The sequence below is a fragment of the Pipistrellus hanaki genome (genome assembly GCF_964339955.1).
Source record: "Pipistrellus hanaki genome assembly, chromosome: 10".
NCBI classification, from domain to species: domain Eukaryota; kingdom Metazoa; phylum Chordata; class Mammalia; order Chiroptera; family Vespertilionidae; genus Pipistrellus; species Pipistrellus hanaki.
Genome location: NC_140512.1, coordinates 64,211,286 through 64,225,138, shown reverse-complemented (window position 1 = coordinate 64,225,138; position 13,853 = coordinate 64,211,286). Strand labels below are relative to the sequence as shown.

The window sequence follows — 13,853 nt, the reverse complement described above, 5'->3', positions numbered from 1 at the left end:
GTGGTATCATTTATAACAATTCCTCTTTCATTTCTGATTTTGTTTATTTGAGTCATCTTTTTTTCTAGGCGAGTCTAACTAAAACAAAAGTCTTGTTAATCTTTTCAAAGAACTAGCTCTTAGTTTTATTGATCTCTATTTTATCTGTATCATTTATTTCTGCTCTAATTTTTGTTATTCTTTCTACTAACTAGGCTTTATTTGTTCTTTTGTAATTTTTTGTAATGTAAAGTTAGGTTGTTATAGAGACTTTCATATTTTATCTACTTTCAGCCTGAAAATTATGATTATAACTAGAGGCCCAACGCACAAAATTGTGCATGGGTAGATTTCTACACCTAGACTGCAATCAGGGCCATCTTCTGCCCACTCGCCAGTCCCCATTCCAGCCTCGCTTGCCGCTACCCCGGTTCCCCATGATTTCCTGTTGGCCATCCAGCAATCAGGCTCGGGGGGAGAGACCAGGAGGTGGTCAAAGCCTGCTGGCCTGCTCACCTCCAACTGCCCTCCCCTTCTGGCCTGATCCTTTCTAACTGCCTCTGCCTCAGCCCCACCACCATGGCTTTGTCCAGAAGGACATCTGGAAGGTTTCCCAGTCTAATTAGCATATTACCCTTTAATTGGTATAGATAGTAATAAATGATTAAAAAATAATAAACTTTAGGTGGTTGAGTGAATTTTCTTAAGCCATCTTTAAATGGAACTTTAAAATAGCATAATTTTGAATTTTTTGCTTTTGTTTTGATAGAGGCATATGCTATGGGACATTTATATCTTCATTTCTATTTTAGGTGCGTATAGCAGCAAAATTCATCATTCATGCTCCTCCTGGAGAATTTAATGAAGTGTTTAATGGTAAGTGTTTAATTCATAATATTAAGACTTGATATATTAAGCATTAAAAAAAAAAAAGTAAATGACATAACCAAAACAATTAAACTAAGGGGAATATGTAGAGAACTATTTTTTCCTTTACAGTGAATATTTTTGTCAGTCTGGATTTTGTTATGTCTAGAATATAATGTTTTTACTAGTAAGCTACACATGATAATTATGTTTGAATAAACGAATCCCTTTAAAAGAAAATTTATTTTAAAAAGCAAGAAAAATTTAATTTTAACTTTTTTGGAATTGGGAAATTCATTTTTGTATTTCTCTTTTTAAAAAAATGTTTTTTATTGATTTCAGGGAGAGGGAGATAGAAATATCAGTGATGAGAATCATTGATCAGCTGCCTATTAGCAATCAAACCCACAACCCAGGCATATGCCCTGACCACGAATTGAACCTTAAGCTCCTGGTTCTTGGGACAATGCTCAACCACTGAGCCACACTGACCAGGCCATTTTATTATTTTTGTAAAGAAAAACATACTGGATTAATATGAGAAGCAAAAATAAGGGGGCGGGGAAGACATTGTTTCACCATACTTAGAAGATTACAGCACATGTAAAAATAATTCTTATTTAAATTATATCTCATAAATTAGTTTACAGTTTGCCTTTTATAAACCTCACTTTTTTATAATTATTCATCTATAAATAAAAAATTGAAACTATTAAATTTATAGAAATTCCTGGTTGCTGTAAAAGCTGTTAGATAGCTTCTCTTTAACACTAAGAATCATGTGGTTAAAACAATTGCCAAGAATATGGCCTGTAGTGATCTTTTTATAAAACTTTAAGCAGTTTTAAGACTAACCTACCACAAACATTTTACATGTGTTATTTCTACCTCATCTATTTGGCCTTGTCTTAAATTAAAATTAATTTACACAGGACTTTTTTATTTCATTTTTTAAAACATTCTACCCCACAGTAAACTACTTTAACATGTTTATTAAGAAGTTTAATCCGTTGCCCTGGCTGGATGATGTCAGTGGTGGTCAAGGGGCTCTCTCTGGCCAGACATAGTACTCTGCGCCCCCAGTTCTCGTCTTCCTTGTAGGAATGAATTCAAACAAGAGACAACAAAGGCAGCTAAAACAGGAGAGGATTTATTTGTAGGAAAGAAATAGACTCAGATAATACCTGAGTGGGCCACTCAGCTGGGCCGAAACTGAACTGAATGCTCCAATATTTGGGGGTTTACAGGATTTATTACTCCTAGGGGGGAATGCCCCTAGTCAAGCAGCACGTCACCCGCTCTCTTGTGTCTCAAAAAATGTGCCTTTAAACAATAAGGCTCCTTCATCTCGGTAAGTGGTTCCCAACATGGCATATGTCCCACAGGGGGGCAATTTGATTTTTAAGGGAGGCAATTCAAGAATGAGTTGTTATCTGACTTTTTTGCATTTCTTATGGTTCTAGGAGCCTCCTATACAGTATATAAATAGATATCATGACATATTTGTGCATTTCAGTTCTCCATTATATGTTTAATACTTTAGTTGCTATTTTTTCATATTACTTCGTATTTTTTTTTTTTTTTAACAATTTCTTAGTGATTTCTTCCTCAATACTTCAACTGTCCTTTCATTCTTTTATTTTTCTCTCTCGTGGATGTCATGTTCTTAGAAAGTTTGTTTAGACTAAGTGAATGGCCTTTTAGGCTTCCTCAATGTGAATAGGAGTCCATTTTTTTAATAATAAGAATTATATGTCGCGGGGTGGGGCAGAGGGAACATCAGGATTTTAGAGATGCTTAGATGGGGCATGGCCAAATAAAGGCTGGGGACCACTGACCTAATTGCTATGCTGCCAGTTAGGCCACATCCTGGAGGGCTCTGACTCTTTCCTGCTCACATAGGGGCCTGCTGCCTCCATTGTCTATTTGCAGTTTGTCATTTCTAACACTTACTTCCTCTAAGTCCCATCAGCCCAGGATTTGCAGTGGGAGCAGCCGTTCATCCCAGTCAGCCGAGCTGCACCCCCCTTGTGATAGCGCACTGACCACCAGGGTGCAGCTCCTGTGTTGAGTGTCTACTCCCTAGTGGTCAGAGCATGTCATAGCAACTGGTCAACCAGTCATTCTGGTCATTCCACATTTAGTCACTGGGATTTTATTATATAGGACTAGTAGCCCAGTGCATGAAATTCATGCATGGAGTGGGGGGTGGAGGGAGGGAGACACACGGGCTGAACTGCTGACCTCTTGGAGAGAGAGTGGTTTGGTTACTGGCAAGACCTAGAGAGAGAGAGGCAAGGGCTGATCTTCGGGCTTCGCCAGCAGCCTGGGGCAGCTGCTGCACAGCCCTGCCTTTCTCTCCAAGAGGACAGCAGTTCAGTCCACTCGCCAGTCCCTGCCCACCCAAGCCTGCTGAGCGTGCAGCCTGGCATTCAGTCGTCCCTTCAGTCATTTTGGACGTTACGGACCCTGGCTCTTTAAATGTATAAGAAGTATTTTCCAATAAGTATTGGGTTACATATATTAGTGGCCCAGTGGATTTTCCAATAAGAAGTATTATTTTTAACTGGAGGCCTGGTGCATGAAAATTCATGCACTGGAGGGGGAGTCTTTCAACCCGGCCTGCCCTCTCTCACAGTCCAGATCCCTCAAGGGCAGGAGGCAACCCAGGCGATCAGGGGAAGTCAATGCCCCCCCATCTCACCTCTGCTGCTGCCACTGCTGGCAGTGTAAACCTTGGCCAGCCCTGGATAGCTGGGCAGCTACCATCCAAGGCTTGCCTGTGCCTCGAGTCAGCCCTGGGAGGCTGGGCAGCTGCGTGGAGTGGCCCGCCCCAGCTGAGGAATAGAGGATACTGTCAATGACATGAGTTAAAACTTACAATTTTAAAAAAAATAAATATATTTTATTGATTTTTTTACAGAGAGGAAGGGAGAGGGATAGAGAGCCAGAAACATCGATGAGAGAGAATCATTGACCAGCTGCCTCCTGCACACCCCACTGCACACAGTGGGTGTGCAGGAGGCAGCTGGTCCACAACCAATGCACATGCCCCTGACTGGAATCGAACCCGGGACCCCTCAGTCCGCAGACTGACACTCAATCCACTGAGCCAAACCAATTTCGGCATAACTTCCAATTTGTGGGACACCACAATTAGGCTTCAGCTTTGGGGGAGGGAGGAAGAGAGGGAAGGGCATCTCGTTGGAGGAGCCTTGGTGAGCTGTCAATCAATGGGGGACGCAGGAGGACCCGAAGCCCCTGGTGGGACTGAGGGGACTCTGGCAGCAGGCGCACAGAGCAGCCGGGCCTGCCCCACTGTGGGCACTGCCTTCTTGTAATGGCAGGATAGTCAATTTGCATATTACCTCTTTATTATATAGGCTGTTATGTTTTAATGATTAATAGGCTAACATCTGCATAATAATTGAATATAAAATTAGAACAGAATTAATCTTTTGTTTAAAGATACTCTCAAGACAGAAATTTCTACTTCTGCACTCTGCTCACAAGTTTCTTGTTTAATCACATTTCTGTAGAGCAAATTCATTTGAAACATATGATAGTATTATCTAAGTAAAGACATGGTGCTAAGTCCTTTGCAGATCTTATCACACCATCTTTTTGGTATAGCCTATCTCCACTTTAGTTCTTTGGAGATACATTACAGTCTGCCTTCATTAACTAATAACGTATATTTGTATTTCATTTCCTCTTCTGTTTCCTAACCAATTTTTAAATAAATACCATGATTTATTTATTTATTTATTTATTTATTTATTTGTTATTTTGGCCTTCAGAGTGATGTTTTTGTTTTTCTGCTTTATTTTGGCTGTCAGAATGATATTTTGATGTTGCTTACATCTTGATGGGGTGCTGTTAATATGTGAGCAAAATGACCATATTCATTGCATAGAAATTTCAAATATAAGAAAAATAGTAATGTAGAAAACATATTTGTTTTTCAGATGTCCGGTTACTGCTTAATAACGATAATCTTCTCAGGGAAGGAGCAGCCCAGTAAGTATTATCTTCTCTAAATATATAAAAGCATAAGTGACCAATCGACTGGTCAACCGGTCACTATGATGTGCACTGACCACCAGGGGTCAGATGCTCAATGCAGGAGCTGCCCTCTGGTGGTCAGTGCACTCTCACAACCAACCTCCGATGGCCGGCCAACTTCCCGTGGCCCCTCGCTCCAGCTAGCTGGCCCCAATCACCGGCCAGTCCAAGGGATACCACCCCTGCATGGATTTGTTTACTGGGCCTTTAGTATATTAATCTAGTAAAAATGACTTAGAAAAAATGTTTTAAAGAGGTTTTTAAGCACTAATCACTGAAATAGATATTTATATATCAAGTACAAGATATATATTATATGTATGTACTAAGCTAGAAAAAAATTCTTTTTTTATCACTGAGAGACATAAGGACACAATTATAACATGAAATTATCTATTCATTGTATGTTTGGAAGTGGCTTGTATACTCAAAACTATTTTTGTCTTTTGCAAAGTTGGATAAAATTATTTTAGAATCTTCGACTTTAAAAATTATGACTGCTTTCATTTTTATGTAGGTATTACTTTTTGTTTTACCAGGTAGGTATGTTTTTAGGGTATGTTTAACCCTAAAAAGGAATTTTGAGGGTTAGGAGATTTTACTCATCCATAAATATCTAACACTAGAGGCCCGATACATGAAATTCGTGCGAGGGTAGGCTTTCCTTCCCCTGGCTGCTGGCACCAGCTTCCCTCTGGCACCCGGGACCTGGGCTTCCTTTTGGCCACTGGCAGGCACCTGGGACCTGGGCTTCCCTCCATCCCAAAGGATGTCCTGTCTAATTAACATGTTACGCTTTTATTATTATAGATAGTACCTGATACATATTTACTTAAAGTATTTACTGATTTGTGAGTGACTCAGAGAACTAACAATTCAAAATCTCAGTGCATCATCTTTGAACTAATTATCAGAAAAATGACATGTCATCACTATCTTAGGTTTTAAAGAAATGATTGACTCTCTTCCCCACAGCCACCTTCCAAAATAAGGTTGGAAAACCCATATTTTTGGCTAACCAACTCCCATTACTCATTTGAAAACAATGAAATTAAACAGATTTTTATTTGCCCTAGAATTTAGTATCCAATTATTTACCTACTTTCATCCTAGTGTACTGTCTAATGTATGAAATCCTAATGAGGGAAATTTGCTCTGAGTTTCTATTTGTAACATTTGAAGGCTTTATCAAGTAAAACTGCCCTTTACAGTTTAATCCTAATGAAGGTAGAGGTTCAACAGACTGCTTGGACCTATCTGATTTTGCTTCTGATTAAATTTCTGTTATTTTTAATAGCCATTTTTATTATTTTTTATTATTGGAAAAATAAAAAATTTTACCTTTTTTAATTTTATTTTTCAATTACAGTTTTATAATTTTGCTTTAGTTTCAGGTGTACAGCACAATGGTCAGATAATCATATACTGTACTTTAGAAAGTGATTCCATCGATATTTTAAGTACCCACCTGGCACTGTACAAAGTTATTACAATATTGTTGAATATATTCTCTATCCTGTACTTTATATTCCCATGACTTTTTGTAACTACCAATAATGTTTATCTTTTTAACCACTTTAGGTGTACAGTTCTCTGGCATTAAGTACATTCACATTGATTGTTGTCTAATCATTACCACCATCTGTCTCCAGAATGTCTTTCATTATCTCAAACCAAAACTCCTATACTTCCCCCAGCCTCTGGCAACCACTGTTCTATTTTCTGTCCCTGTGAATTTGACTTTTCTAGGAGCCTCATATAAGTGGTATCAAACAGCATTTGTCCTTTTGTGAATGGTTTATTCTACTTAGCATAATGTCTTCAAGATTTATTCATGTTGTAGCATGTGTCAGAATTTCTTTCCTTTTTAATACTGAAACTATATATCATATTTTGTTTATTCATTCTTCTGTTGATGGAAACTTGGGTTACTTCCACCCCTGTTAATTACTATATTAAAATGCTTTACAGAAATCAATTTATCTTTACTTTAGTTATTTGCTTTTGAGTGAATACCCACTCTCTCCTAGTTCTTTAAACCTTAAATTATGTGTATATTCAAGTAAAATTAATTTTATTTATAATATATATAGCATGTTGACAAAAGTCTTATGAAACTAAAGAAATGCACATCATTTTATGAACTTTCAAAGTAAACTTTTCCTCTGAGTAAATAAATTTGTGCATTGTTTCAGCTAGGTGCAAAAATTAGTAAGTTTTTTTTTGTTTTCCCCAAGTTAAAAAAAAAAGAGAGAAACTTGATTTGTTGAAAGATAAGAGTTTTCCCCCTGGCAGAATATGGATTAGGGAGGGTCAGAGAAATATTCATCCTATATAATAAAGAGCTAATATGCAAATGGTCATCACGCTGTCACGCCATAACAGCTCAGATACTCAAAACTGGGGAGAGAGGAATGGGGACCAGGCAAGCACAAATGAGCTCATGATAGAGGAATGGGGACCATCCAGGCAGCAGCCCTGGAGAGGGACAAGCCATCCGCCCCATAGTCCCAGACCCTTACAGCTGTGGCCAGCCCAGGTAAAGCCAGCCTGGGTCCTGGGTGCCGGAGGAGGGAATCCTGGATCCTGGGCGTGGGGCAAGGCAGAGGCTGTTAGGGGCGATCAGGCCAGCAGGGGAGCAGTTAGGGGCAATCAGGCAGGCAGACAGGTGACCAGTTAGGAGCCAGGGGTCCCAGATTGCAAGAGGCAGTTGGACATACCCTGAGGGTCCCAGATTGGAGAGGTGCAGGCCAGACTGAGGGACACACACACACACACACACACACACACACCCCGTGCACAAATTTCATGCACTGGGCCACTAGCTATTAAATAAATGGCATGAAGTGGTCCTATATTTGATTCAAAAATAATCAAAGTATTAAATTTTATTTGTCCAAATAAATGATTAACTGTTGATTATTGTTACATTTAAACTAAATAACTTGGCCCGACCAGCGTTGATCAGTGGTTGAGCATCAGCCTATGAACTGGGAAGTCACGGTTCAGTTCCCGGTCAGGGCACATGCTTGGGTTGTGGGCTCAATCCCCACTGTGGTGTGTGCAGGAGGCAGATGATAATGATTCTCCCTCTCCTTACCTCTTGAAATCAATAAAAAAAATATATATTTTTTTAAAAATGAGTAACTTGGATTTGTTCTTAAAAAATTGGAGTGTGGTTACATTTTTATTGTGAACCAAATTTCAGGGGCAGTTAGGGTACATATTTCAAAGATATATACATTGAAATGCCTGATAGTCTAATTTTTTTAAGAAAAGGAGTCTGAGGAAATCAATAACTAATGGTAAAAGATGTTTATGTTATAAACCCAAGGAGAAAAACATTAGCACCTTTAGTAGAAACTTTATTTATTTATTTTTTAATATTGATTTTTTACAGAGAGGAAGGGAGAGGGATAGAGAGTTAGAAACATCAATCAGAGAGAGACATCGATCAGCTGCCTCCTGCACACCCCCCACTGGGGATGTGCCTGCAACCAAGGCACATGCCCTTGACCGGAATCGAACCCGGGACCTTTCAGTCCGCAGGCTGATGCTCTATCCACTGAGCCAAACTGGTTTTGGCAAAACTTTAGATTCTCTTTCATATGTGGTTACACTCTCAGTAAATGATTTTTAACCATTTGAACAAATTGAGAAAATATTGATTCTTTTTGTTGACTTTAATAGTCTTGGTACAAAATATCTCCAGGTAAATATTTCAGTTTATTTTCTAGATATTTGAAATACTCCTTTGAGTCAGTAATTTTCAACCTTTTTCATCTCATGTCACACATAAACTAATTACTAAAATTCTGCAGCACACCACAAAATAATATTTTTTGCTGATCTGCCCAGAAAATAGTTATAATTTTGATTCATTCACACCAGTCAACTATTGTTGTATTGGCTGTTGTCATTTTTTTATTTGACAACCTAAGGGAAAAGAGGTGAGGGTATTGCATGTTTTAAAAGTTATTGCAGGCCAAACTGGTTTGGCTCAGTGGATAGAGCATCAGCCTGCTGACTGAAGGGTCCCGGGTTCGATTTCAGTCAAGGGCATGTACCTTGGTTTCGGGCACTTCCCCAGTAGGGGGTGTACAAGAGACAGCTGATCGATGACTTGCTCTCATCGATATTTCTAACTCTATCTCCCTTCCTCTCTTTAAAAAAAAACAACAATAAAAATATATTTTTTAAAAAAGTTACTGCAGCCCACTGTCTTAAATTATTGCTTGACTTTGGAAAAATATTACTCTGGTTCACAATGTTCTTTCTGTGAAGAAATTTTCAAGCAAAAGTTGTATTACCTCCATTTCACTGGACTTGATTCTGAATTATTTTTGAAATAGCTCCAAACCTATTTCACCCTCAAAAGATAATTTATCACTTACGATTGAGCTGTCCAAAACTACATAGCTTGGAAAGCATTGTAAAAGCATTTATATACAACTAGAGGTCGGGTGCATAAAATTTGTGCACGGCGGGGGAGGGGTGTCCCCTCAGCTCAGCCTGCACCCTTTCCAATCTGGGAACCTCAGGGATGCCCAACTACTGGTTTGGGCCTGATCTGGGTATCAGGCCGAAACCGGCAGTCAGGCATCCCTCTCACATTCCTGGACCACTGGATCCTAAATACTCATCTGCCTGCCTGCCTGATCCCCCCTAACTGCCCCCCTGCCAACCTAACCACCTCTGCCTGCCAGCCTGATCACTCCTAACTGACCCCCCTGCCATCCTGGTGACCCCAGCTGGTTACCCCTAAATGCCCCCCTGCCCTGTACCAGCCTGGTCTCCCCATGCAGCCTGCTGACAAGTCGTTTGGTCATCCCTCAATAACCCCCTTGTCGGCCTGGTCACCCCATGCAGCCTGCTGTTCAGTCATTTGGTCGTCCCTCACTCCCCTGCTGGCCCACACAGCCACCTCACACAGCCTGCTGGTTGTTACTGTTACTGTGGTGGCATCCCAGAAAATTTGCATATTCCTCTATTATTAGTATAGATATGTTCTAGTGGCAGTTTCACCATAGTAAATGGATAGCCATAGTTTCGTTTCTTATTCAGTTCCATTTTTTTTATATTGAATTTCTTTTATACATCTCTTTCTCAAATTTATGTACTTCTTTCCTTCTTCCACCTCATGTTGCTTTAATTTTTTTAAACTTTTTTTTTTTTCTCTTTCTACCTTTTTGTAAGGGGTAAACACATGGCTGTTATTAAGAGTGGTTCTCATTGGGCATTTATACTAAATGACACAAATTTAGTATGCTTTATAATAAAATTAGACATATTGAAGAATTGGTATTCTCAGTTCTAGCACACATTGAAATATCCAGAAATAGCCTTTATTTAACAGACATGAATGCCAAACTTTACTGTGATAATGAGATGGAATCAGACATCAGACCAAATGAAGTCAGATATTATCATAATAGAGGCATAACAAAGGTCTTGAAACGCAAAGGAAGAAATTTTAATTTCCAGTTAGTATTTTTTTTCTTTGTTTTTACATTTTTTTCTTTATTGTTGAAAGTATTATAGTTGTGTGTGTGTGTGTGTCCCCCTCCATTAAACCTCTCTACCCCTACCTGACCCTCCCAGACCTTCACCACACTATTATCTGTGCTCTTGGACTATTCATATATACATGTAAGTATCCCTGTTAATCTATCCCTACCCCGACCCTCCATCCTCACTTTTCCTCTCAGATTCCTCAGACTGTCCCATGCTTCTATGTCTCTGGGTTTATTAGAGTTGGTTTTTGAGCTGAGTTTAACTAATGAATACAATTTTAATAGTAAATAAGGGGAATAATATGGATAAATTGAGGTGAAGAGTGTAAAGATGTGATTGGTGAATGACTGTTGGTAAAGGGTGTAAAAATATAAATAAAAGAACAAATGACTTAAAAATGGATAATTGAGTCCTTACCAGTAGTTCAGTGGTTAGAGCATTGGCAATCAGACTAAGGATATCGAATTTGATTCCCAGTCAGGGCACACACCTCAGTTGTATGTCTCCCAGCTTCCGATGGGAGGCAACCAATGTGTCTCACATGGATCTCTCCCTCCCTCCCTCTCCCTCTCTCTCTCTCTCTCTCTCCCTCTCCCTCTCCCTCTCCCTCTCCCTCCCTCCCTCCTCCCTTCCACTCTCTAGAAATTAATGGGGGAAATATCCTCGGGTGAGGATTTTTTAAAAAGGATGATTGGACTATAAAACTCTACAAGGGCAGAGAAATCATTGTTTCACTGTGTCTAATAGAGTGCTTTGCATCTTAATATTTGCATAGATGGAGGGTTGGGTGAGTGAATGATGAGTGGGTGGATAGAGTAGGTTTTCTAAACTGGAAGGGACCTTGAAAGTCATTTAGCCCAAACTCTTCTTTTTATAGATGAGGTAAATGGGGTCCATATTAGTAACACATTTTAAACAAAACATAGGTATTTTATATTGTGACTCCAGAGTTAGTACCTTTTTAACTGTATGTGTAATTGTCACCTTTTTAACTTGCTTTGACTATTTTAGTTAAAAAAAATTTTTTTTAAACATTTTATTGATATTTTACAGAGAGGAAGGGAGAGAGATAGAGAGCTAGAAACGTCGATGAGAGAGAAACATCGACCAGCTGCCTTTTGCACACCCCCTACAGGAAATGTGCCCGCAACCAAGGTACATGCCCTTGACTGGAATCAAACCTGGGACCCTTCAGTCCACAGACCGACGCTCTACCACTGAGCCAAACCAGTTTTGGCTATTTTAGTTAAAATTTTATCTATTCATATTCAATGTCTCCTTTTCAGATTCCCTATTATTCCCTTACTAGAGGTCTGGTGCATGAAAATTCATGCATTGGAGGGGGTTCTCTCAGCCCAGCCTGCCCCTTCTCACAGTCCGGGAGCTCTCAGGGGTTGGGGGCGACCCAGGCAATCAGAGGAAGGCGACGCCCCCATCACACCTCTGCTGCTGCCACTGCTGGCAGCACAAGCCTAGGCCAGCCCTAGTTACCTGAGCCTCAGGTCAGCCATAAGTGGCTGGGCAGCTGTCATCCAAGCCTTGCCTGTGCCTTAGGCCAGCCCTGGGCAGCTGGGCAACCACCATCTGAGGCTTGCCAACACCTCGGCTGGCCCTGCTTGCCTGAGCCTCAGTCAGTGGGGGGGTTCAGGAGAACCCGAGGCTCCTGGTGGGGTTAAGAGGACTCCAGTGGCAGGCATGTGGAGCGGGTGACCCCAGCTGAGGAATGGAAGATAATCTCAATGACATGAGTTATAACTTCCAATTTGTTGGACGCCACAGTCAGGCTTCAGCTTCGGGGGAGGGAGGAAGAGATGGATGGGCAGCTCATTGGAGAAGCCTGAGGGAGCTGTCAGTTAATTGGGGTTGCAGGAGGACCCGAGGCCACTGGCAGGGCTGAGGCCACTCTGTGAGCCTGCTGCCCCCCAGTGGTGCTGAGGGGACTCCAACGGCAGGCACACAGAGCTGTGGGCCCCACCCATTGTGTGCACCACCATCTTGTGATGGTGTGATGATCAATTTGCATGTTACCTCTTTAATTATATAGGATTCCTGAATTAATAGATGGGAGTTTTTATTATGGGTTAGTAAAAGGCTTAGGACCAAATTATTGTCCAAGTTTATTATTTAAATATGCCTTTTACTGGAAAATTAATCCTAAATTTTAAGTGATTTGGAATACAGACATGTGCCACTTAACAACAGGGACATGTTCTGAGAAATGTGTCATTAGGCAATTTTGTCGTACAAAGTTGTCCTTACACAAGCCTAGATGGTTTAGCCTACTTACACACATAGGCTATCAAACATAATAATAGAGTAATATGCAAATTAACCATCACTCTGCTACACAAGCCATGCCCACCAGCCAATCAGGATGAGTGTGCAAATTAACCCAACCAAGATGGTGGTTAATTTGCATATCAAGACAGCCTAGAAAGAAGCCAAGCCTGCAGAAGGGAGTGAAGCTGTGGAGAAGCAAGCAGGGCCCCTGAGAAGGGAGAAAGCAGGCGGGGCCTGAGGAGAAGGGAGGAAAGCAGGCGGGGCAGAGACCGCAGCAGGAAGCCCTATTGCAGGGATCTTCCTGCATTGGCCACTAGTATGCTATCACCTCTTATTCCTAGGCTACAAACATGTACAGCCTGTTATTACACAAAACAACACGATTAAATCAAGCACAAGAGAAATGAAATAATCAAGAGATGTGAAAGCAAAATGTCTGAGGCTGCAGGCATAATACAGCACAGTTTTACAGTAAACATTTTGTAAGTAGAAAGAGTACACTCTAAAATAAAAGTATAGCATAGTAAATACATAAATGAATAACAGTTGTTTATTATCATTATAAAGTATTATGTACTGTACTTTACATACTACATGTTACATTTTTATAAGACTTGAGTGCAGTAGGTTTGTTTTACACCAGAATTACTGCATAATGTTATGATGTCACTGGGTGATAGGAAATTTTCATCTCCATTTTAATATGGGACCATCATCATATATATGATTCACAATTGACAGAAATATTCTTACATGGTGTTTGACTGTACTTTCTGTTTCTTGTTATCTTAAACATACATTTGAGATAAATTCCTTTAAGGATTATTACATGATTGGCTGTATAGAGGCTATGCCCAGGAAAGTTAGAATTTTCATGAATTAAGAAAATCAGAAGTAAATAGGTACTTCTTTCACTATCCCCTCCCTTCATGTGTTTCTCTATATTTATCCCCATCTTCTTTGAACACGCAGTGTCGGGAATTTATTACGGGTAATTTAATTCTACTTTGCTATTTTTACATTTACTAGTCTCTTGTTAACTCATCAGTGTTGCTTTGGTCAACCAAACATTCCTTTTTAGAGGAGACTCAGTTGCTAATACCTGAAAAGTCAGTGGATGTCTTGCCATCCAGAGTAATCTGAAAAGC

The 13,853-nt window shown here is 40.1% G+C and overlaps 1 protein-coding gene across 1 annotated transcript in view; it reads left to right on the top strand.

Annotated features, from left to right (window-relative positions):
* The window catches only part of CAPZA2 (capping actin protein of muscle Z-line subunit alpha 2), a 46,158-nt gene that overhangs the window by 14,334 nt on the left and 17,971 nt on the right, over window positions 1-13,853 (top strand). The window contains exons 2-3 of the mRNA XM_084896977.1: window positions 792-855; window positions 4,815-4,866. Of these exons, the coding sequence (XP_084753103.1) occupies window positions 792-855; window positions 4,815-4,866 (116 nt within the window). The remainder of the gene's footprint in view (window positions 1-791; window positions 856-4,814; window positions 4,867-13,853) is intronic.